Genomic DNA, 26,512 nt, shown 5'->3' with positions numbered 1-26,512 from the left:
TAGTTAATACACTATATTTATACAATATGTAGTATATATTTATTTGTGCACTTTGGAAATTTTTAGGCAGTACTTAAAAGGAGGAATATCTTTTCCTGTGGGCTCTATGCTCTGCTAGACATTTTGTGATGCTGTGGTTCATGATTTACATGTTTTTTCCAATATTATAGAGCAGATATGGGAGGTGCAACAAAGATTTTTTTGAATATTGATAATAATTTCAAACTTTGCTTTTAAAGAAAAGACAAAAAAAGACTCAATTTGTCTTTGGGGAGGGTGGGGGAGTGTGAGGGTGGAGGGAAAGAAGCCAGAAATAATAACCTTCACCCTTCAAACTCAAACGAAACTTGATCTAGACTTTGAAAAGACTGTAAAAATGGAGGGAGGTTGTGCTAAGGAAACACACAGATTGGGTTACTTCTGTTTGTTGAAATTTCTTTATTTCAGAGCTTTAATAATGAAGAACTGAAGGAGAGCCCCTTCCCCTTATTTTGTTTCTGGGGTGGGAGGTTTCTTTGAAACTGTTTGTGTCTATGTGTGGTACTTTGCCATTAAGCACTGTAAAAATAAGCAATAAACGTGTTGGAATGCTGGACTTTCCCTGTGCCTGCTGCTGTGGGGTTTCTTTCTGCCCTGTCTTCCTTCCCATTTATCTTCTTGTATTCCTGTGATCCTGGGGGGAGGGGGAAGAAGTGAGAAATCTCAATGATCTCCCATCCTGCTTAGACAGGAGTAAGAGTGTGTCTCATGGGCTAAGTGGAGGGATTCCGACCATCACAAGCAAGAGTGTCCTGAAGCTTTTTCTGAAAGATTATTTTGAGACTTAGCATACTTTGACATTGGTATTCTCCTGGCAGTTGGTTATTTATTTCTCTTTCAGATTTTTCTTTGACTTTTAATTCGTGTCCTTCTACCTAATCTCTTCCAATCTATACTAATTGTTTGAGTACTTCAAATATGAACCCTAGCTATTCACAGCGATTCAATTACTGAGCTGTTTGTTGTTCATCCATCAAACCTCCCACGTTTGGGTGGGGTGTAACTATGATCCACGTTTTTTGTTTTACTCTTCTGAGCTCATTTTAGTTTTTTTCCATTTTGATCCTTTGGAATTCTTTTAAGGACTTCTCACATGAGTCTCTGTTACCTAGCTTTGGGATTCTTCTGTTAGACACAATTTAGTTGATGAAGAAGATAAAGACTGCAGAAGTCAGAATTACTGGCTACTTAGAACTGTTTCATTACTTGATTTGTTAAATACAAACAAAGTCAAAAACTTCTGTTTGGTGCTTTTAAAAGGGCCCATTTCCTGAAGCTGGAAGTAATTATGAACCAAACCATGTGGGAAAAGAATGTAAAGTGAAAAATACGAATAGCTGGGTATTGTTTAGAGCAGTTTTATACTGTTTGCCACAACAAGTCTAGTTTCATAAGAAAGAAATGTTCATGGAAAAACAGTTTAACCAAAAGTATAAGGGAAAACAGTGATAATGTATTTATAGAAGAGGAAGAAATGTTCAGTAGATACATGGAGTTTTGTTCTGTTTGGGTGAGGAGAAAAAGTGCTTTCCTTAATATTGACAACAAAAATTCATGCAGAGGTACCTGGGTTTATGTGCTTTAGGATTGGTATGTCTGGATGTGCTTGCAAGAATTTCTGAAGAAGTAGCTGAAGACTTTTTGGACTGCTAGAGATTTATATTAATCTTCAGACACCAGGAGTTCTCCATATTCTTGGCAGAAAGTAGATGTACAAATATTTTAAAAGCAAAAAGGAATGACTCATAAGCTTTTCAACCCGTTTTTGATTCTGAGCACAATAGCATAATGGCCACTGAGCACAATAACATAATGGCCAATATGAGTTTCCATCAAAAAAAGAAAGAGGAAAAAAAAGTGGGGAAAATAAAAAGTAATACATATACTTCCAATTATTGTGCATATTAAATAGAAAGCACTTTTTGTTAGATGGGCTTGTTCTCTAAGTGAATGTCCATGAAAGTGCCTGGTATGCGTGAGATTTGATTTCTTTTTTGATATGTTCCTCTTAGGACTGGGTTTGTACATCTTGTGCTCTTTAGCCAGCCAGATTAGTTGCATAAAACCTGGTAAGTCTATAAAGAAAAGACTCAGTTCTTTTTTCCACTCCATATCTGTAAGGTGGAACACTTACTTTGCTGTAGTTCTTCATGACGGTAGCATTAACCTAATTAAATGTATGTTTGTTTTCCTGGGGTGGATATAGTTACAACTAGTTAACTTTACAAGTTTGTATTTACTGTTGTTTGAGCATTAATTTTTACAGTTGTTGCATTCACAGAAGGCTAAATTTACTTTAGTAGCAAAACCCAATTCAAGGATTATCTGTAAGCTCATAAATTACATGGGGCCCTCCTGTTGCTTTATCCTCTTGGGAAAAGAGCATATAAAAAGCCACGCTTAATGTTCTTCCTTTAGAAAACTGTTCTGAAACTCAGAGATAAATTGCTTTAGTTTTGGCCAGCTTCTGCACTGGTAAGCTTGTTAAATTTCTAGTTACTGAATGTCCTCCTATGAAAACCTTCTTGCTCTCTGAATAACTTATGAAAATTGAATGGATTGGGCTATGTAAGCATAGATCATTCCCAGAGCTTCAGTTAAAGAGGTCAGAGATACTGCATTAAGACCATTAAAGAAATTAATCTCATTTTAATTGTAATTGGCCAAACACTAACGTTCATCATTGTATTCTTGATACTTGTCATGCACACGTTGTGGAAACAGGTGATTTTCTTGCTGTGGAAACAGGTGATTTTCTTGCTGCCTATCCTGAATCAAAGCGGTTGTGAGTTTATCATTAAACTGATGCAAGAGTCCCCTCTGTTGGAAATCATAGAGGCATGTGTGTGATCACCAAACATCAGCTCTTCTGCGCCTACCTGGCTTGACAAAGATCCCTTATCGCAGGCCAGCATGGTTCCACTTCCAAAGAGAAATCTACTTCCCTTCTGTTTCCCCTTTGAAATGTTTTAGGGAATCCTCATCCAATGGTTGAATGGAAATCAAATGTATTCCAGCAAGGGAATGTTAAGCTATGTATCAAGACTGCCTCTGAAACATGTCACTCTGAAGAACGCTCGTGCTGTAGTATCTAGACACAGCTTACTTGTCAGCTCCTAATTTATATTTTTCTGTAGCTGGCTGTGAGGAGGTTTCGTAAATGGGGTGTATGGGAAGAGACAGCTCACATTACTCAGACTGCCTCTAAATTTGTCTTCCACACTGCTGTAATGTGACCAGAGACGTGAAGGCTTTGCTTGTCTGTATGTGCTAAGAATGCCATTTATAAATTTTAATAATATGTAGTAGGTTGTCAAGGCAGGAAAGAGTTTGGTGAAACACACGCATACAGATTTCTTGTATGTTGGGGAAGGACAGTAAAACCAACACATACTATTAACATCTTTTGCTTTTAATAATTTTTATTGAATTCATTTAATTAAAACTTTTAATGGTCTATTAGGTGTAAGAAAACAATATTTCATTTATGCTAAAAGAAGGCAGGAAGCCTTATTGCTGTGCTTGAGAGGAATTGCCTATCAGAAGAGAGGTTGGTGATCTGCCAGGTAGTGACACGCTGTGAAACCACAATCTTTTAGCTTTCTACAGAGGTGATAAGTTAAAGGAACTCTGGTGAGTGAGATTGAAGGAACCCTGATAAATACAATCAGAAGTGGGTTTTATTTTACTTGTTTTATTCCAAGTCTTATGACTGGAAACCTGACAGTAGGTCTTGCTTAATAAAAATCTCTTTATTTTACTGTGTGAAGTTGTTCTAGGAGTGAAGGACAAGGTAAGGTTTGATTAAGGTGATAAAATTTGAATAAGCTTTTTCCTTGAGGAAGTGTGACATCCCTGACATCTTGACAAATCTCCACCACTAAAGGACCTGACAGGGGCTGGTGGGAGAGCCGGTGTTGTGTGATGCCCACTGCAGTGAACAAAACATGATGGAGGCTACTTTGCAGCAGGAAGGATACTTACAGCTGCATCTGATGTGCCATGTCAGGGTGGGAGTTCTGTAGCTGTTGTTGCTGTAAGATGTTTTTGAGGTTATGGATGTTTTAATTCAATTGTGAGGCTCAGAGGTTTTCTCAGTTGTTTTGTGAGGAAACCAAACAATTAAATTAAGTTTTATTAAATACTTTGTACTCTTATATTACACAGAAGCCTGTGTGATTCTTTCTGGGCTCAAAGTAGAAATGAAAACAGGCAGAAATGCTACTTCTGACACTTGCTGCAGCCCCAGTCTTGCTCTCAGCGACGAGAATCAGTACCACAAAGGGAGGGGCAGGAAACTGACAACATGTATGTACTGTTTCTTCATTGTCTGCTATGCAATCTGTTCTGGCTTGTTTAAGAAGGATAAACTGAAAAGCCAACAAACAAAATGTTTTTGATTTGCATATTGAAAGTGTTTGGATACTTCTGCTTGATTTCAGATCTTTTAATTCCTACTTAGAAGTATCTTCTCCCTGGCTCATTAGAAAAGGGTTATCTTGAAGACCTGAAAAAATGTGAGTGGTGTCCTGTACAGCTGCAAAACATTAAGTGCCTTCCTCCTGCTCCTTTTTGTTGTCTTTTAGTGACCCTTTTTTCCATCATTAAATGCAGAAATCCTCGAAGGTGGTTATGTCATTTGAATGTTTGAGTCAGAGACCCCAATCTGTTCAGTATTCAAAGCTCTATTTTAGAATCATAGAATCACAGAATGGTTTGGGTTGGAAAGGACCTTAAGATCATCTAGTTCCAACCCCCCTGCCATGGGCAGGGACACCTCACACTAAACCATCTCAACCAAGGCTCTATCCAACCTGGCCTTGAGCACTGCCAGGGATGGAGCATTCACAGCTTCTCTGGGCAACCCATTCCAGTGCCTCACCACCCTAACAGGAAAGAATTTCTTCCTCATAGCCAATCTAAACTTCCCCTGTTTAAGTTTTAACCCGTTACCCCTTGTCCTGTCACTACAGTCCCTAACGAGTAGTCCATCCGCAGCATCCCTATAGGCCCCTTCCAGATACTGGAAGGCTGCTATGAGGTCTCCAGGCAGCCTTCTCTTCTCCAGGCTGAACAGCCTCAACTTTCTCAGCCTGTCTTCATACGGGAGGTGCTCCAGTCCCCTGATCATCCTCGTGGCCCTCCTTTGGACTTGTTCAAACAGTTCCATGTCCTTTTTATGTTGAGGACACCAGAACTGCACACAATACTCCAGGTGAGGTCTCACAAGAGCAGAGTAGAGGGGCAGGATCACCTCCCTCAACCTGCAGGTCACACTCCTTTTGATGCAGCCCAGGATACGGTTGGCTTTCTGGTCTGCGAGCACACACTGAAGCTGGCTCATGTTCATTTTCTCATCAACCAACACCCCCAAGTCCTTCTCTGCAGGGCCGCTCTGAATCTCTTCTCTGCCCAACCTGTAGCTATGCCTGGGATTGCTCCGACCCAGGTGTAGGACCCTGCACTTGGCTTGGTTAAAGTTCATAAGGTTGGCATCAGCCCACCTCACAAGCGTGTCAAGGTCTCTCTGGTCTATTTTATCATTGAACTCCAGTAATTTTTGTGAAGCGTTGCTATTTAGATGAATTAACAAGGAGGAGAGAATAGGATTTGTCTTGTTGAAAAGTGAAACCTATTTCAGTTGTCAGCCTTGGCACTCTCCTTTAGCCTATGCACCAAACATCTTAGAATACCACTTATTTCTTTTCTGGAGAGCCATGAATAACCTCATTCTCATGTAGTACTGATGTTCAGTGAAGTTAAGGGTGATATAAGGTGAAGGAAAGTCTGAATAATTGGGCTGTTAAGTTCTTTGAGACAAACTTTATTCTGTTCTCTGAGTCATTGTGGTTACCTATGGCAGTTTGGAAGTTGGTTGGATGGCCTTTTCAGACAGCAGCTCCTCTTTGAAGTGAAAAAAAGTTATGTAAGCAGAAGGCATTCACTAGAACAATGTATGGAGTAAACAGGAGACATTTTTTGATCTGGGTGGCTTGAACAGTTCTGGCTATCCTTAATTATTTACCCTAAAGCAGTTTGGATTTTTGTTAGTTTTGCGAGGGCAGATTTAGTCACAGTATTTGCAAGGGTTCCTCCAGGTCAAGGTTATGTTCTATGTTTACAGCAAGGTTCCTGAAGGAAACATTTTCCTTCCAATATGTAGCCTTCCTCTTCCTAAGACTTCAGTATGTTACTTACTAGACTAGTTGATGTCTATTTCAGTTCATGATATCTGTCTCCAGTATGGGTCAGTGAAGATAGCTTTTTTGGGGGTTAGTACTTCAGTAAGAAGAGTGAGAAAGATTCAGAGCCTCATGACTATATACAGTGTTTTGTAAAACTTCTGTTAAACCACATTCCCCAATTGTGAGGTCACCTCTATGTACCATCTAAAGCAATTTATTCGCTAACCACTGTTGTTTTCCTCTCAATTTTAGTCCAGCTCAGAAATAAAGGAAAAAAAGAAGAAAAAAAAAAAAAAGCCCTTACCATATCCAGAGTCTTTTTCTTCGGTCGAGAGGAGTTATGTTGTTATTCTTTCCTAGGCTGCTCAGATCTTCCTAAGAAATGGTTAAAGGGGAACCTTTATCCCCCTTTACCCCTGCAAAGTTACCAAAGGAATTGAAAAGGGAAGGTGTCGTGAACTGTTCTGGTTAAAGATTTGCTATCAGGTAGTGAGAGAGAGTTTTCCAAGTAGGATTTATTCCCCTAAAGTTTGGTCCCTGCCAGCTACCTGTACAATAGATCTGCTACTGCAACAGAAAGGGTTGAACTTCCTTTGCAGGAAGATAAAAATGACCAGAAGCCTTTGATTCACCTGCCTCAGCGTCTTGTCTCAAAGTGCTCCCTAGAATTGTTAAGGGAAGGAAGAAAAGTACACCAGTGTGAAGCAATTCTTGCTCCAGTGTCGGTCTCCAGCTTCCAAGGAGAGGAAGCTTTGGTATTCCTTCCAAAGGAAGGGGTTGTGGAAGGAAGCATTGTGGATGCTGTTAGACCTCTTAATAGCTTTCAATCCCATCTATACATCTGGCTTCTATAGCAACTGACATAAAGAAATCTACCAATTAACTGCATATTATATGAAAGAAGTGCTTCCTTCTGTCAGTGTTTTACTGTCTTTAGGATAATTTGGTTGATGTTCTGATAATATGGGAAATAGTGAATAATAAATCACTGCTGATCTTTTTCCATAGCATTCTGTTATGCTAGTGTGCTGTCAAACCCAGCTAAACACTGAAATGGAGTGTTCCATAGCCTATGTTCTGCAATGAAATTAAGTAAATTTTTCAGAAGGAAGATGTGGTGATTAAAATCAGTTCCTTAGTGTAACTGATTTTCTCATTTGGCATTTAAAACTAAATGGCTAAGCAGTGGATTTTGACATTCAAATCTACTAAACTGTAGTATCCACAGGCATAAAACTGTAATTTTGGCTAGGATGCTTCAGGAACTCTTAGTCAAACTGTGTTGTTTTTTTTTTTACCCACAGCTATAGGCTTTGAGGAAGTATCTTTGGTTTCAGATGTGTTGATTCCTACTAGCCTGAGCAAAGGGTTCCTAGGTTGTGATTGGGTTGAATTATTTCTTCTCATCTCTTTAGCACTTGTTTGTCTCTTCTGGACCTACACTGCTGGATTCATTACGCTACAAATGGAAAAACACAGTTCCCGATCCAAAGAAAGCATTGTCTGTTTGTAGATGTAACAGATGAGGGTTAGTGATGAATACCTAAGGGTTACAGCAACAAAATTATGACATTTCAATTTATCTTTTTGCATTCCTTTGGTCAAAACTGGATGTGATAGGTTAGCGTTTTATTTCCCATCAGACTTTTAATTGAGTCACTTTTTATGGCCATTGCGCTAACACTGTAATTCTCTCTTAAACAGAGAATCGTAGCATTTAATCTTTGCAAATGTTGAGAATTACATGTTCTAATATTAGGAGCACTATAATTTCTGACTCTGGGGAAATAGAGTTTATTTAGACATTCTTTAGACAGTTCTTTCAGAAAGCAGTTCAGGTAGGAATCCCAGTTGACCGTCAAGAGTTTTCATTGACTGCTGAGTCCCATCTCCAAAAAGGGACTATCCTCCACTGGGTCATCCTAGTCTCATGTCTTTAAAACCAGAATGTTGATACTTATTACTGAGGATGGAAATCAGTAATTTTGGATCTATGGAAACTAGAATAGATTAAAGTCCAATAATGTGCTTTCAGGATTTATGTTGGTTGCCAGCAAGTTACTTCATTATTAAGTTAAAAGTTTTAAAGTAATTGAAAACTCAGGGAGCAGTAATCTCCATATTTTGATTTTTTTTTATTATTTCTTCGCTAAATGGCTGCCTTCTGTGAAAATAAATTTTCTGTATTTCATGCTTTTTGTTTAACAATTGGTATTTCAGCCAGTTGTTTTCTCCTTTCCATGTTTCTTTAAAAACACAAACAAACCCTCAAGTGGGCTGTTTTCTTTACTCCTTGTCTGTGTGTATTTGAGTACAATTCTTTGTGCTACTAGTCTCAAAGGTAAGATGTAACAGAAACAGAAATCTTTAAAAATGGGGAAAGCTTATAGAAACCAAAGAGATCAGATAAAGGGGTATTACTCAATTCTTGGAGGAGTATGCAGCATGAGGTCACATGCAAAATGTGCCATGGACTTTTCTTGGACTTTTTTTAATCTGCATCCTTTGAATCTGGTTTTATAAACTCAGCATTTTGTTTATTTACTTAAGACAAACAAAACCTTTCTAGCTTGAAAACTTAGGGTTTTTTTTTCTTTTATCCACAGAGATCCCAACACTTTTTTATTATTTGATGAAAGGTTATTAACTGAGAAGCTCCAGGCAGGGTTGTTGAATTCTGTGGACGACCAGAGATGGTACAGTGCTAGAGTCAATTCTGATAGAGAAATCACAGCTGTATTTCTTACGATGTTTATGTATTTAGCACTGGTGAGACTAATCTGAAATTCGTTCTTCTTCCCAGTGATCTAATTCCTAGTATGCCAAAGACCAGGAATGGAATTTGTTCAGGAAGTAGGATCCTTGTGCCTTTTTCGTGGTGGAAACCTCTTCGGTGTGTGCAAAGGTGACATTTCACAAAGGGTGAATGGCATTGCCAGTGCTAGTGGTCTTCAGCTGCCAATGCCCCTCTGTCTAGTGTGCATTTCCTAAAAGGGATCATCGATTTCGCATTGTGCCTTCATTCAGGGCTATGGAGGTGTGTCATGGGTTTGGGTGGAATGTCTTTAAAACTTTGTTTTCCCAGGCCAGTTTAATGTAACCTAATCTCCTTCAGCTGGTGTTCTTGAGTAGTCCAAATAAATAAAGTATGTGTTGATTATCTTCGCTGTTAAGAAATTAATTTTATGAGAAGCCACAATTCTTGGTGGAGAGGCAGAACAGGACATTTTTTAGCATGCATCATATCCATATGTTTTTAGAAAGAAGGGTTTGGGCTGTATTTTCTTGTATTTGGTCATACAACCTCCTTGAGGAATTTGCTTACATACTGAAGTAACATTTGAAAATATTTACATCTCTTTAGCTGGCCATAGTGTGATAGATGCATTTCCTGTCTCTTTCAGTGTAAGCATTCTGTTTTCCTCTTCTTTCTCTCTCCTCATTCCTTTCATTTGTTTAGTTTTTCCTCAGCTGGAACTAAAAAAATAACAAATATCACATGATCAGGCTGTGTAATTCTTGAACCAATTCAGAAACTTCTAACACAGCTGTAATCAAGAGTTGCTGTGCTCTTGTTGAACATGGGGTTCCAGCCATGTACGAAGGCCAAGGGTTCATCAGCTCATCTTGTTTCCATAGTGTCTTGCACTTAAGGAGATCCCACCTGTCAAAATGACATGATGCATCATGACTCTTCATATAAAGTCAGATGTGCAAATACATTTTAGTATTTATAGCTGTTATTAGTGTATGGGAATTGAGTACTATATACATGAAAACTGCTGTTGGCAATGACTGAACAGCAGTAACTGAAGGAGAGTAAAAAAGCTGCATCATCAGACCTGCTAAAGGTGTCCTCCTGTGCCTTTAATTGAACTGGTAGTATTTGCTGTGAGGCTGACAGTCTATAATGAAGGGGAAGAGTTGATGGGGCACTTACTTTCTGATCCATCTCTTTAATACAAGTTCTTGCCAGTTGGGGAAGGAGGGATAGTTTATGGTTTTATGTCAGTTTTTCCCCCCCTCAAATGCGATTTGTTGCTTTACAAGCTTATGAGATATGAAAAAGCAAATTGAGGACCGGAAGCTGTAAGTGATGTATAAAACAAAAACAGTGCAAAGATCTGTGGCATCTTGATATTAGTTAAAATGTAAATGCTTTAACCACTCTGGTTGTGTCTTCGTTAGTGTCTTGTTTGGAGCAGTCCTGTAGTTTTGAAGGAAATCACAGTCCTCAGATAAGATGATCTCAAGCGGATGAAGTTTTCCAATGTTTATAATGCACTATTTAAATTCCACGGGGAAGGCAAAGTGGCAAAATTTGTCTCTTATAGCAGATTTTGTAATACTCCATCACATGAGCTTAGTTGTGGACATTTTTTACTTTTTTTGTAAGTCAAAACTCTGGGTTTGTATTACTAATTTCTTTTTAAAAATAGTTTTACATTCCAGTCCTTTGAGGGTGACATGTTGTCCCGGATCAAGACATGATGAAGGAATTAACCATGGTGTCATTTTCATATTTGAGATTAAAAGAAGACACACATCTGCCAAATGCAAGCAGAAGGACCAATCTTGTTACTTTTTCTAAATCCTCTGAAAGCAGCTGGATTTTTAACTTATCCAAATTGTGAAATTTTAAGCTTGCTGTCCACATAACAGTGTAGCGAAGCACAGAAAATCTTAAGAATTCAGGATGCGTGCTAGTCTCACAGAAGAAAAGTCAGAAGAAAAAGCAACAGTGCATTTTCTTTCTAGTGGAATAAGCCCATTACTTCCTTTTAACTTCACCCTCATTCAGGCACTTGTTTAAAAACTGCAGATGTTTACAGTTACTGACTATGAATTATTTCCCTAATTTATTCTGGATAAATTTATTGTCTTAGTGAGGTTTTCCTGCATGAAATCCGAGCAAAATTTAAGGATGCACAGTGTAATGTAATTATATCCTTTTCTGCTGTCTCCACTAGCTCTTTAACTACCTCAACCCAATTGGTGCTTTCACTGTAACTATAGGAGCATGAGAATCGGGAGCTGAAATAATGCGCTTGGACCTGGATGATGTAGAGGGGATTTGTCTCTTTGTGTCCTAACAGTCACAATAGCCCTGGCTGGCTTACCGCAGCAGCTTGCTGTGTGATCAGCATAGCCTTGGATTCCAGGCACAGTAATGGAGCTAGCAAGATGAAGCTCTTTACTAGTGAAGCACTAAGAAAGTAATGTTTGGTTTGGTGCATAGTTCTGTTGTAAGCAGCATTCAGGATTACAAATGAGACTCAAAGGTAAACTCTTGCAATGCTGTGCACCGTGCTTTGGTAATTTGTTAGGTTGCCTTTAAAGGCAGACTGTACCTTCACTAAGACTACTTCTTCCACGTGGAAATAAGAAACATAATCAAAGAAGCAGCAATATATGCAGGTATGTAGTGTGTACCTTGTAATCAAATACAAAGGAGATGCTTATTCATACATTTCAGTTCTGTACACTTGGTTTTGTTACAGAGATGTGTACCTACAAACAGCAGTATGATTTTACAAAGCTGGCTTTGTTTGAAAAAGGTGTAGCTCTCCATGGGGTGCTTCATGCAGGATGTTTTGCAGTCTCGTTTATGTAATTGTGAGATGTGTAAATCTGGAGGGAAAAAAAAGCCCACAAAGTGAATATATATGTCTAAAATGATGATAGCTTGGTTAGCTTCACTCGGTGAGTGGTGTACAGCAAGGCTGTATGCAGCTTTAGCCTTAATGCTTGGCTTTGAGTTATACCTATTACAGGCTTATTATTGTAAGCATACTGGCAACGACAGTTTGTAATGTCTAATACAAAGAAATTAAAATGTGTCCCTAGATGGGTTTAAAATACAGGTGCTGAATTCTAGATCTGTGTAGCCTGCTGACTCAATATGTGGCTAGAAGAAGGGAGATGAGCAAATGTTGAATGATGGCAGATACATTTGGCTTATGAGAAGCGTTCTGCCTCTGGCACTCTGGATCATGAACTTCATCACATCCAAGAAACGTTAACAGCTCGGCCCCTCAGGCTTTAGCAGCTCTGACTCTTTGTGGGTTTTGTAATTGACAGCTCCACCATCAGTATGCGGTTCTGATTGGCATTCTGTGCGAGTCCAAGGCATGAGGGTTTCAGCCTACTATTCTTTTGCAGAAACACCATGATGGGCATCTGAGTGACATTTTAATTTGATAATGAAAGCGCCATTAAATCAGAAAAGAGAGAAATGCCTGTGTTTGTGGCACAAGATATTTTGTGTGACCACTGAGGTCATTTGAGAAAGGCCTGCTGTTGAAATAGTTATACAAGTTTGCCAGCAATGACTCACTACGTGGTGGCTGCAGATAAATTCCAGTTGCTTTCTACTTGTTTTTGAAGATTTCGGTATTAGGGGTTTCTGTATGTTGCTTAAACAATAAAAATCCAGTAACACTTAAGTTTATTTGATAAAGATGAAGATTTCCCGTATTTCTTCATATCTGAAATGCTGCAACAAGCTGTGGTCTGTACACCCTGCTGTCCCTTTTGCCTAGATCAGAAGAAGATGCATTTTGGTATTAAAACCCTTTTTGTCAGCAATAGGCCTTTCCTTCCTTTCCCTGTTTCTAAAGAGAATCCTGACTGAGGCAGAACACAAACGCAAGTCTTTGGAATTAAAACTTCTAGGTGCTCATCCCTTAGATCCCTGCCCATGGCAGGGAGGTTGGAATTAGATGATCTTCAAGGTCCCTTCCAACTCAAACCATTCTATGCTTTCTCATCTCACTCAAAGTGTATTTCAGATAGATATCTTTAACCCATTATTTGTTAATCCTTTGTTTTATTATCTTTTTTATCTTTAACCTTTTATTTGTTTAATCCTTTGCTTGTTATTCTCCTGTGATGCTATATTGCAACAAATAAATACCTGTCTGTGTTTACTATTATTCCTCACAGCTGTTTTTCGTAGAAGTCAGAAGAAAAAAAATATGATGATTGCAAAAGCCAGTTCGTAGCCAGCAGAGTTCTGACTCTTTACTTTTTTTTTCACAGGCCTCCAGAATTGGCATCAAAGTATGCAAATTTCTCAGAGGGAATGTGCAAGCCTGGTTATGCATCAGCGCTCATGACTGTCATCTTCCCAAAGTAAGTAATTACTTTCCTGGGTTTTTTTCCTCTCTTCCCCAATGTCTTCTCATCCTTCAGGGTGGGTGATCTGCAGAGGTGGTCTTGAAAAGTGTCAATGCTCTATCACTTGATTGGTTCAAGGGGAGACCAGTGTTGAAAAACTGGACTCTTTGAGTGGTCAGTGGCAATGGCTTAATTGGATGTCAGTCTGACTAAGAGCTTGCTCAGAGTGGAGTTCTGTGTGTTGAATAATAAAACAAATTGTTAGTGCGTGATACAGATGTATGGTCAAGCTCCCTGCTGGTGCCAGGTGATGCAGTCCTTGAGAAGCTTCTGTCATGAAGGGACGGATTAAATTATCTGGAGTAGTAAAGTGCGGTCTTTCTGTATTTGGGAGAAGAGTGTGAAGTATCCATCTGGTGCCTGGAGACTTTGAGGTAGTGTTTTCCAAAGAGTTTAAAACATGTTATTAACAAGTTGTGCATCTTACTGTTTTGAGAAGTTATTGTTAGCTAGTTGCAGTACTGTTTGATAGCTCTCAGAAATGAGGAATGTAATCATAAGAGATCAACCAAAACTTGCCTTTAAATTTGGCTTGTAACTTTGGTGTCCAGTGGGGCTTCTGCATTTCAAGGAGTTTGTAAGATTGCTGGAAGACAGTCCAGAAGATAGATTGGCAAGAACATTACACTGTTGAAGCTCAAGGATCTCAGTTTGGTTCATCAAATGGAAAATTTGACCAAATGATTATTATGACCTTTGTACAAGCTTCTAATGCATGTGCAAAGATGTTCTAGTGCAGTGACCTCTTTAGCAAATGAGGTTGTGGACTTCTTAACACAGCTGGTACTTTTCTAGAAGATGTATTTTACTTCTTTTGATGAAGGAATTTCCATGACTTGCATATAGAGATTAGATTGAGTGACCATGGCCTTCAGGCCAAGCCTGAAATTGTTGATATCTTTTCTCTTTGGTTTTGGGTTTGTTTTTTTTTTTTGTTTTTTTTTTTTTACAAGCATGGTATCTGCAAACTTTAAAAATAAAAACCTGACGTTGCCTTGTACACAGCAGATATTACAGCTAGGTCTTAAAAACAAAACGCTAAGTGTTGAGAACATGTTCTCCATCACCACTGTAAACAAAACAAATTATCAATATAATCTGTGAATTGTGAAACTCTGGGTAGAATATAAATAAATACTAGAACTGAAGGTTGATACATTATCGTCCTCTTCTTTTAAGAACTTTGAGTGCTTTTAAATGTGTTTGTGTACATGCTAAATGTAAATAGTACAGGAGAGGAATATAAGGTAATCTGTGGTAAAATGTCTGAAGCTAAAGCCTTCCTTTCTGTATACAGCTGAATCCTAATTGTCCTTTTCAAGGCATGGCTGTTGGTATATATTGATTCTGCAGAGGTAAATTATATATGCTGAAGAAGGAGGACTGTTTAGTACAGTTATTAAGGCCAGAAAAAACCTCAACACATTAATAGTCCCTTAGGCTGTTCAGCCTGGAGAAGAGAAGGCTTCCAGTATCTGAAGGGGGCCTATAGGGATGCTGGGGAGGGTCTTTTCATTAGGGACTGTAGTGACAGGACAAGGGGTAACGGGTTCAAACTTAAACAGGGGAAGTTTAGATTGAATATAAGGAGGAAATTCTTTCCTGTTAGGGTGGTGAGGCACTGGAATGGGTTGCCCAGGGGGGTTGTGAGTGCTCCATCCCTGGCAGTGTTCAAAGCCAGGTTGGATGAAGCCTTGGGTGAGATGGTTTAGTGTGAGGTGTCCCTGCCTATGGCAGGGGGGCTGGAACTAGATGATCTTGAGGTCCTTTCCAACCCTACCTATTCTATGATTCTATGATTCTGTGCTGATTTGTTTCATGATGCAGGACAAAATATTTTCTTTCAGTAAATTCATCATGGATCACAGACTAGTTAGCTTGATTTAAAGATTTCAGTTAATGGAGAATCTCGTAACAATGTCCTAAAATATTCCTATGGATAAATGCATTATTGCAAAAATATTAGTCTTTAATTTAAAATATATTTAAGACTTTGGCTTCAAGAAGCCAGCTGGAGACTGAGGTGTTACTTATTCTCTTCCTCAGTACCTACTTACAGATCACTGTTCAGTCATCTCCCAGTAGCTAGCTGCATTGAACTAAGACCATACAAACAGGTTGTAACTTGGCCTTAGTCTAACTAGGTGGTGGTTGTCTTATTCTTACATTTAAAAATTAATATTCATGGTTCTAAAGGGGTTTTATAGTCAGTTGCTTCTCTAACATGAACCCTAAACATTATTAAGGTTGACAGTCTTTTCCGGGATGTCCTTTAATTCTTTATTAATTTAATTCAGTGTTGTGCATTTCATTATTTTACCTAGGATTGGTGTTAAGACTGGCAGACCAGTAGTTCTGCAAAGAATTCCATGTTACATTTAAGATTCTTTCTCTTCTGAAGCTTCTCTTAGTCTCCAAGAGTTATGCAAAGTTAATATTACCAAGCCACGTATTAGCATTTAATGTATTTAGAACACTTAGTCAAATTAGCTTACGTGTTGATGTAAGGCTTAAGCTGCACAATTTCTTTTATTCTGGCTTTTGGTTTCAGTTGCTCACATTGTTAGGAAAGCATCATCTCTATGTCTGACATTTTTCAGACTTGGTCTTTGCCATAAAGTGTGTGGTTTTGTTGTTTTTTTTTTTTTTATTATTTGGATAAAGTCGGTTTGGCTGTTTTCAAGCATGAATAAAATGAATAAATGTTTTCCCATTCTAAAGGTTCCTGACTTTTTAGTGCAATTTTAAATGTAAATAGGCAAAATATGATGGAAATAGTTGAGATAGAATAAATATTTTTCAGAGGATGTAATTCTTCTTGGTAAGTGCTTCTTTAATGGTAAAAATGTGAGTTCAGACTTTACCAAGCACAAGGGAACAGATTGAAGAGCAATGCCCTGAGAAATCTCAAATGTGTTTGCTGGTAAGGATGTACTAAAAGGGCTTTTTTTTATCATGAGGTCCTCAGTTGGTCAGTTCTCATTCTAGCAATGCCTTCATCAGTAATCCTAGCTGGAAAAAATCCTAGGTTAAGTGTGCAGACAATGCACTTATTGGAGAGTACTAAATAAAGGACTGATTACTTATAGAGAACAATCTGGATTGCCTGATTTAAATGTCCTCAGTCCAACAAATTATGTGTTAATACAGCCAAAATGAAATAAAACATCTGGGAGGAACAAATGCAGATTATATCTTTATGATAGAAAACCGTCTTGGAAACAGACACAGAGAAAGCTTCTTGTAATCTCAACAAAATATTGTAGCTGAAACGCTATTTCAGCTTCACATGTAAGCACATAAATTGGGAAATTCTGTGTAGAGTACTGACTTAAAATTAAAAACCCCAACCCCCCCCAAAACCCCACAACCTAAGACTTCTAGAATACTGTGGCCAGTTTTAATGGTGAAAGTCCAAGAAGGGAGGGGAATAGGAGATTGAAGAAAGCCACAAAAATGAACAAGGACTGGCTGAAACACTTAAGTAAACAATGCTCCTAGAAATAAGTCATCTTTCTGAAGCAGGAGTTGTATCCAAATGAGGGGAATAGGAAAGAGCATTAGCTTTGGCAAGTTAAATATAAACCATAATGAGGTAGGCCAAAAAAAATGTTGAGGAACAACTTTATAAAGACATTTTAAAAAATTAAAGCTTTTTGTCTAACTGTCAAAAGCAGAAGGCCTGCCAGAGATCCCAATGGGCTGATAGATGGTCATAATATTACATGTGGGCTAAGGGAAGGTAAAGCCATAGCAGAGAAGTTATTTGCATTGCTGTTCACTTCGGAACAGTTCCCACATGGAGCCTTCCTTTCTGGGGGGCAGGCTAGGGAAAGCTGACAGAAGGTTGACGTTTTGGAACAAGTAGGCACAATGAATTGCTAGGAAAAAGTTCTCACTTTGTGAAGAACTCAGTGGTGAAGTTGCTGAGTTACACACGTTGTGTATAATCATTGCTTAATTTGGCCTTAGAATGGAAGAATGAAAAGCAGTAAACGTGTCAGGCTTTTCAAGAGGGGCCCATGGAGTGTCTGGGGAAACTGTAGACTAGTAGCGAGCCTGGTTTCTGTATTAGGCATCTCAGTAGAAACTTGAAAAAAAGAATAGGATTAGTGTCCATTGACAGGAATAAAGGCGATGATAGAGAGGAGTCAAGTTGTCTTCTGCAGCAGGAAGCCCTACACTGTAAATTTGCTCATGCTGTTTGAATGACTGACTGGATGAGCATTTGATAAAGGTGATCAAGCTAATATACTATGCCTGGATTTCTTTTTAAAAAACCTGAACCAAATAACCAGAAAAGCCAACCAAACACTTAGTGTTTCATAGACTTTTGGGAAATTAAGCTGGTTTAATTCTGTAGTGGTTAGGTAGTGACTAGGTAAAGACTGGAAACTGTATGGAAAAAATAAAAGACTAGACAGTTACAGGGACATTACCCCATGAGTCCCGCAAAGAATGTGTGCTGGGATCTCTGCTTTTCCAAGTGCTCATAAACTGTCTGGGATGGAGGATGAATAATAAAGCACTGACACATTTTTCCAGGTCACACGATCAAAAGCTGACTGTGAGGAATGTCAGAGGGATCTCACAGTGCTAAGTAATGGGGCTACAAAATAGCAGGCCAAACTCAGTCCTCATAGATGTAAGGTAGTGTTTGTTGAGAAGCTTAATCTGACAGCATATACCTGTTGGTGGACTTAGTTATGCCCTCCTTGCAAATTAAGAAGGAGATCTTGGAATTACTGTGGATGGTTCTGTGACTTACTGATCAATGATGGCTAAAAGACTGTGGATGTATTAAGGGATAAATACGAACCCTACTCCCCTCAACCCCAAGAATATATTATGACACTGTTAAATTCCCATGCCTCTATCATCAATAGCACATCTAATTCTCTTAAAGTAATTTTAAAACAGATCTAGAATAATTAGGTATGTATAAGTGGTAATAAAGACTAGACAAAACCATGGAGCTATTTCTATGCTCAGACTGAATAGACATGGAGTTTCCAATATGAGGTAGAGCAAGCAGAAGTGAATGGCATGGAGAGGACGTTTAAGTGATTGCTTCTCTCAGTACAAGATTTGGAAGTCTTAAATGTAAATATTGTGCACCAGGTTTAAAATAAGGAGAAGTGCTATTTCATGCTACTTCCAGTTACGTTTTTCCGAGAATGAATTCCAGAATGGACAAAAGATTAAAAAAGAAAAAAGAGAAAAAAAAAAAGAAGAAAAAGAAAAATACTTACAGTCAGATTCTATTGACCGTAAATATTTAGAAACAGGCATGGAAATCTCAGAGTTACACAAGGCTGGAACCTAAATGGATGTTGAGGGCAGAGTGTAGCATCAAATATTGCCCATTTCTTAGACTTTTTACTGAAGTATTGGCCAATGGACACAGACATCAGGAATTGGGCAAAATGGACATTTGGTCTAATCCGTTGTCCCCATGCCTGTGTATTGTTTTGTTTGCTTCTGAGTTTTTTAACTATTATGCCTTAAAGTCAAACTGGCGTAGCTTCAGAAAAGCATGTTGTAATCTGAATCAAGATAGTGGCTCCGGAGGCATGGATACATGATCTCAGTACTATATCTCACTGTAGGAGCTGCCTAGCTGGGCTTGCGTCTGCTGCTCACTGTAAATGAAGGAGTTACCTAATTTTTCACTTTCCAGGGCAGTACAATTCTGCCCCTTGCAACTCTCCCAGCAGTAAGTAATGAATCAAAGTGCCTGAAGTATGGTTACTAGTTTTGGAATGATACAAAGAAAATACAAGCGTAAAATGGCATCAGTAGGTCAGTGAATTGGACTACTATGTTCAATGAATTGGACTATTTTTAGTTGATCTGAGGTCACCTATAAGTTTGGAGCTAATGCCTTGACCTTTTTGTAGAAGGCACTAACTTGTGTTTGCAGTGGTAACACTGCAGTCTCCTGTGTGTCTGGCCTTGCTTTGGAAATGATGCTGCCTGTGTACAGTTCGTTCTATGCCCTATTCTTTATCAAATGACAAGGCAGACCTCTGCCCACAGTTTGTGGCTGACATGCCAGCTCGGGACAGTTCAGCTACTGACAGTTTTCCAACCACAAGCTCTTGTAAGTTGGCAGCTAATAGCAGAAATTGGAGGGAGGAGGCGGTAAATAGAGAGAGAGAGTCTGCAGCCTGCAGACTTGGGAGTATCAGTTTGATAAAAGAGCATGGCAAAGAAGTATTAAAGAAAGATGAAGAGTATCTGAAAGGATTTCAGAATAAGGGGGAAAGAGGAAGTTCAAAATGCAACAGATCTATACGTGGTGTGACCAAAATAGTGAATTTAACATTTGTGGTTCACATACATAAGAGTATTTTTAGCACCAAGGAAATGATTGTAGACATCCCTGTCTGGTCAATTGGTGCTAAGAAATAGCCTTATATGAATCTCAAACTCCTTTAAGTCAGTTCAGAAACAAGATCAGTTTGGTTTGTTTGATTATTCTAGTGCAAACTTTCTATCAATTAGCAATTGGCATTTTTTTTTCACAGTCTTTTTTCCCTTTTATCTTATTTTTCAGTACTGCAGCCTGCTCTCCACTTTGAGGAAAAGCAGCTCTTCTGTAAACTCTTCTGGGTTTATATTTTCATGGTGAATCGTTTCTTTGTAAATAAAGTATTTGTTAAGCTTTGATATCAGCAGAGGATGCATGACACAGATTTATGGTGGCCATAGAAATTTCAGTGCCTTTCTCTCAAGTCATTCTTCTGTGTTTTTTTTTTTTTTAATCCTGATGTTTAGTTCTCCCTTGATACTGTAGGTCATGGACTCCGGTGTGTGTCTTCACTTCCACAAGCCAGTTGGGCATAGCTGGAACAGCTCCAGAAGGCCTTTCCCTAGGCTGTACAGGGTAGACTTCTGTCTCCCTGATACTTGAGCTTGGCACATATTTCTTTGCCATTGCTGTCTTGCAGGTATAGTTTATGCAGCTCTTATACTTTAGGGAAAAAAACCTTCCACATTCTTACATGTAAATGGGGGATAGGGGCTTCAGGTGGAACTGGAGCTTTAGAAAAGGCTTTAGTAAGAGTCAGGATAATTTAAAAATGTGGTCCTCTCATCTGAAATACTTCCCCATTTGTTTCCATAATGCCTTCCAGGAAGCTGTGCCTCTTATAATAAGCACACAAGAGCATCTTTCTGTTCCACACTTTCCTACTTTGTTACTTAGATATTCAGAAAAAAATAATTTAAAAGAGAATTTTTAACCCTCTGCTTAAAACTGACTTTATTAATGTTTGGCTGTCTCAGTGCCTGTGAATCACTGCCGTACCCAGCATGGGCTTGCACTGAAGTGACAGGGCTTAGAGACTGTCAGCGCAGGTGACGGCTGCTTCCTTTGTGATTAACTATTTAAGGAAAGCAGAGGAAGCCAAAGGATTGGAGCTTCATGTGGTCTGTGAGAGCTCACTGAAGAAATCGGCTGGATAATGAGTTTGCCAGTGAGGATTGCTATGGGAATTCAAAACTATTCCCTGGTTGTAGCGTAATTCATCTGCTGCATATTTTGCAGTCTCTTCAGGTGCACTAGGTATTATCTCTTTAATTTTTAAGATCTATAACATTGTATATATATGCTGAATTAATCATTGATAGTAGCGGGAATGTCATCTTCTAATTACATGTATAATGTTCATCTCATTTTGAAGTACACTGAAGTGGCTTATTTTGTTAATTTGAGCTGTGAAAGTAGCTTGTGTCCAATGAAAGAGTGGGCACTTCCCAAGGTTCCCATTGAAGTCAGGGTCCTTGTGTCACAGATGCTGCTGTGAGAAAGACTTTCTGCTTTCCTTCAAAATGAGATTGCTCCTGTACTATGAGTGCTCAAACCGTGCCCCTTCTTTAACTCTCCTGCTCTATGCTTGTGCATTCAGGAATAGTGTACGATAATGGCAGAGAGTTTCAGGGCTCAAAGTTACATTTGATGTCCCAGTAACTGCTGTAATCACAGCTCTGTAAGGAAATTTGTACATGCCAGTGCCCAAAAGGGTGTTTGGAGGTGCTGGAGCGCTGCCCTTAAGTCCTTATCACAACTCCTCTCAGATCCTGTGTCTTGCTCATGCTGCCTGTCCCCACAGCAGACTAAAGAAATATTTGTTGTTGCATTACTGAAGTTTGAATTTGCAGGGACAAGTTGATGCAGGTGCATTGTCTCCTGGTCAGTGCTCAACGCCATTAGCTTCCCTCAGTTCCTTTGTTAACTCTGGCTAAAGGAATTCAGGACTCAAAGGAAGGGAAAGGAGGAATGAAGGAGGAATTGATGGTGCCCTGGTCAGTTAAGCAATCAGTGTTTCCCATTTCTCCAAGCTGTTCAGTGCCTGCCTCATGCCAGGGACATCGGAGCATGTCGCTGCTCACGTTTACCTCCTGTCACCTCCTTTCTCTGTCTTTTGTAAAACCCAGGCTAAACAAACATGTGAGCCAAAACATGCATGCTCCTGAAATCACTTCTGGTGTCTGGGCAGCACCTCCACACCCAGAGCTCCATGGCTTTTCCAGTAATACATCTTCCCATGAAGTCAGCTGCTGACCCACTGTCACTGCTGGCAAAGGGAGTGTTTTGCACTGCTCTGCCCTTCTTTCCTTGTGATTTTTAGTAGTAGTGCCTTTTTTTCCCTTATATGTTGGCTCTGGAGTGAAGATTTTCTCAGTTTTTCACCTCTGAAGTTAAGTGTGTTGGGATACTATATACAATCCGAAGGCACTCACAAAGAGAATGGTTTTTAAATATATATATATAAATATATATATATGTTTTATATATATACATAAACATTGAATTTGAGTGACAGAATTGTGTCGGAGTATAGAACAGGTATAATTCCTATGTTTGTTTTATTGTCTTTTTTGTCTTTATTGTTTCTTTTGAAAGACTTAAATCTCTCGCACGTTATGCCTAGAGGTGAAAAGTATGTTATCTCAGAAAATATTTTGTCACAGCTGGCTGTACTTGAATGAACATACAGCACAGTCTGTTAGGAGACATTTGATTTTAATGTTCAGACTAGGATTGTTGTCTGAGCTATTGTTGCTATTTATAACTGGGGTGATTGGATTGCCCTTCACAGCACCCAGACTGCTTCAGTCCCTTCCACCTGCTTTGTCTGCAGGAGGAAGCTGGAATTAAGAGGCAATATTTGATAACTCATTTTCCAAGTATTGCAAACTTTTGGTACCAAGGTGGTGGTAGCCAAAGCTCCGTTTAAACTGTGGTTGCATAACTAATTTTTCCACAACGGATTCCCTGTGTTAATTTTTTCTTCTGTAGAGAGAAATGATCAGGAGCATAATTTGAGAGCTGAGCAGATGAAGCTGTACACAGAAGTTCACTGCTAGCTCTTAAATCCATAGCACCAATCAACTAGCAGCAGCTCGTACTTCAAAACAAACTTCAATTTCTTCACTTCTGGCAGCCTCTGAAGATGTGCGTGCCATTGCAGTCAGGTTGAAGTAGGTGTGGCATAAGAGTAGTTTTAAAAAAGGCTCAGGTTCCACATCTCTATTCCCTTTTCTACATGGCACTGTTTGTTTAAGGAGTTCATGTTGCCGCTTGTGCTGCTCTATTACCTGAGCTAGCATAACTGCCTGTAGAGAGTGCAATAAACTGGATAAGTAAAATAATCCTTATATCCAAACACGAGTTTTCCCACCCCCATCCATCCACTTGGTTTGTGCAAGATTATTTTTAATCCAGATCAGCTCACTGATACAGTTTATGGAATTACCAAATCATTATAAACAAGCCCTGCCAAAAGTGCAGCTTGGGAAGCTCGGAAATGAAGAGCTAAGGTGATGGGACTGTAGAATCTCTGTAAACCAGCCTGGGCACCAGGACGGAGGTAGGGGGAACTGTTGCTCAGGAGGCAGGGATCTGGTTTGACCTTCAATTCATGCAGGTTATTCTCCGTATTCGATATTGACTTTTTAACCTTTGAAAAAAAACAAGTGTGAAGTAGTACGTGCAATTTCCATGTGCTGATCACGACATTCTACATCAGAGCTATTTCTGGAGCTGAAATCTTTCACGCTCGGTGTCTCTCAAGAGTTGAAAAAGTATGTGAATGCATGTGATGTGCAGGCTTTGTGGCTGAAAAGTTTGTCTTCAGATTCCTTTTCGTGACTTCTGAACTAAATGAGACTGTTAGATGAAAGCTGGAATTACAGGCACATGGACCTTACTGAGCGTGTGCTTTTCTGGCTTCAAAAAAGATGCAGAGCATATGTACTGTCACTTCAGTGTGAGTACTCTGCATGCTAGAGTGAGTACAGGGCAGCGGGGTTGGGTTTGCTTTTTTGTTTGTTTTCCAGAATACTGCAGTTATTTCTAAATCATGAACTTTAACCAACAAAAAGAGGCAGCTTTTCAAATGTACAAATAAATTACCATATTTGCTGAAGGAGCTGGCGAATGAAGTTGCTAAGCCACTGGCCATCATATTTGAAAAATCATGGCAGTCGGGTGAGGTTCCCAGCGACTGGAAAAAGGGAAATATAACCCCCATTTTCAAGAAGGGGAAAATGTAAGACCCGGGGAATTACAGACCAGTCAGTCTCACCTCTGCCTGGCAAAATCTTGGAGCAGATTCTTCTGGAAGGCATGCTAAGGCACATGAAAAACAACAAGGTGCTTGGTGACAGCCAGCATGGCTTCACTAAGGGGAAATCCTGCCTGACCAATTTGGTGGCCTTCTATGATGGGGCTACAGAACTGATGGGCAGGGGTAGAGCAGTTGACGTCATCTACCTGGACTTGTGCAGAGTGTTCGACACTGTCCCACACGACATCCTTCTCTCTAAATTGGAGAGACATCAATTTGATGGATGGACCGCTTGGTGGATAAAGAACTGTCTGGATGGCCGCACACAAAGAGTTGTGGTCAGTGGCTCAATGTCCAGCTGGAGACCAGGAACAAGTGGTGTCCCTCAGGGATCGGTGCTGGGACCGATCTTGTTCAATATCTTTGTTGGTGACATGGAGAGTGGGATTGAGTGCGCCCTCAGCAAGTTTGCCGATGACACCAAGCTGTGTGGTCCGGTTGATACGCTGGACATTCAGATGCCATCCAGAGGGACCTTGACATGCTTGTGAGGTGGGCAGATGCCAATCTTCTGAATTTTGGCCAAGCCAAGTGCAAGGTCCTACACCCGGGTTGGAGCAATCCGAGGCACAGCTACAGGTTGGGCAGAGAAGAGATTCAGAGTGGCCCTGCAGAGAAGGACTTGGGGGTGTTGGTTGATGAGAAAATGAACATGAGCTGGCTGCAGTGTGCGCTCACAGCCCAGAAAGCCAACCGTATCCTGGGCTGCATCAAAAGGAGCGTGACCAGCAGGTCGAAGGAGGTGATCCTGCCCCTCTACTCTGCTCTCATGGGAATATTGTGTACAGTTCTGGTGTCCTCAACATAAAAAGGACATGGAACTGCTGGAACAAGTCCAGAGGAGGCCACGAGGATGATCAGGGAACTGGAGCTCCTCCGATATGAAGATAGGCTTAGAAAGTTGGGGCTGTTGAGCCTGGAGAAGAGAAGGCTGCGTGGAGACCCCATAGCAGCCTTCCAGTATCTATCTGAAGGGGGCTATAGGGATGCTGCGGATGGACTATTCGTTAAGGACTGTAGTGACAGGACAAGGGGTAACGGGTTCAAACTTAAGCAGGGGAAGTTTAGATTGGATATAAGGAAGAAGTTCGTTACTGTGAGGGTGGTGAGGCACTGGAATGGGTTGCCCAGAGAAGCAGTGAATGCTTCATCCCTGGCAGTGCTCAAGGCCAAGTTGGACAGAGCCTTGGTTGAGAAGGTTTAGTGTGAGGTGTCCCTGCCCATGGCAGGGGGGTTGGAACTAGATGATCTTGAGGTCCTTTCCAACTGTAACTATTCTATGATTCTATTATTTCCTTCTTCTACCTTTCCCTCCTCCTCTCTCACTGTCACACTTTGTTCTATTACTGAAACATTGCAGGAGTATTAGTGCATGCAAATGATGTCACTGAGCCAACGTACATCGGCAAGTCTGATAATTTATGTAAGATTACTTAGGCCAAATTAGAAAAAGTCTGAGGAACCTTCCAGCAGTACATTAGGCAAATTAAGGTAAAAACTGGAAAGATTACAGATTCCCTTTGTAGCAATGTGAAAAGTTATCTGAGAATGTTGTTCAGATAATATTGTAGGAGTTCTGACTCTCCTGCAACATTAAGTAGCATAAGTTCCACTGGCAATTCTTGGTAGTTTTTACTATAATTCTGAGCTAACTGTGTAGCAAAGTAAAATAAATTAACTGCTAAATACTACAGAAGCAATGCTGTAACTGCTGTAATAATGCCAGGGATCAGAGTAGCTTGATGAGGTTCCTGTAGTTTCCCAAGGTCACTTGCTCACTGGTTCAGTGCAACTCAAATCACTTGTCACGTAGGAAACCAAGGCAAGAGCACTACCACATGTTGCAGTAAAGCTGCCTGCCATAGAATGGCATATTTCACTAGTATTACCCACTGTGGTTTTTAACTCTGCTTCTATTTTACTAGATTCTGAAGATTGGTGCATTCAATTCAAACAAAAAGAATTGTTTCATGCTTGTGTAATCTCTCATACCTTTAAGAATGATCATGTCTTTTTTTCTCCTGAAGCTTTTTGAGTCATTGATTTACTTGCACAGCAACCGTTGCTGTGGCAGTCAGGTCTGTAGCTTACCTCACTGTCCCGCTTGCAAACCAGGAAAATTGTGGCCAGCTTTCTTAAGAGAAGTTTTCATTGAGATTTTCCTGAAAATCATTGTGTCTGCCATGCTAATTTGTTGTTCTCACAAGCTTAAACAACCGCTGTGAACTTCAGAATTGTGTATGTTTCGATCAACACATCTTGTCCTGTTCTTGGAAAAAAGGGTAAAAAAAGACTTGAGGTTTATATGGTTTCCTCTTTCTAAATTGCTATTTGTGTCACGCCAATTTTAGCGTGTTCCTAACCTGTTTATCAGCTGTGCCAGCCTAGGTTCATGTTTACACCTAGGAACAGACATAGAATTGCACTACTGAAAGTGATGTCAAGTGTGATAAAGAGATTCCTGAGAAATGA

At 39.7% G+C, this 26,512-nt stretch overlaps 1 protein-coding gene across 8 annotated transcripts in view; it reads left to right on the top strand.

Moving 5' to 3' along the window:
• The window catches only part of ST3GAL3 (ST3 beta-galactoside alpha-2,3-sialyltransferase 3), a 197,136-nt gene that overhangs the window by 59,537 nt on the left and 111,087 nt on the right, over positions 1-26,512 (top strand). For all 8 annotated transcript variants that reach the window (XM_065673551.1, XM_065673557.1, XM_065673553.1 and 5 more), the window contains one exon: positions 13,266-13,358. In XM_065673551.1, the coding sequence (XP_065529623.1) occupies positions 13,266-13,358 (93 nt within the window). The remainder of the gene's footprint in view (positions 1-13,265; positions 13,359-26,512) is intronic.

This window comes from Lathamus discolor, chromosome 3 (genome assembly GCF_037157495.1).
Source record: "Lathamus discolor isolate bLatDis1 chromosome 3, bLatDis1.hap1, whole genome shotgun sequence".
NCBI lineage: Eukaryota > Metazoa > Chordata > Aves > Psittaciformes > Psittacidae > Lathamus > Lathamus discolor.
The sequence above is the reverse complement of the archived record's forward strand: the minus strand, read 5'-3'. Positions and strand labels throughout refer to the sequence as shown.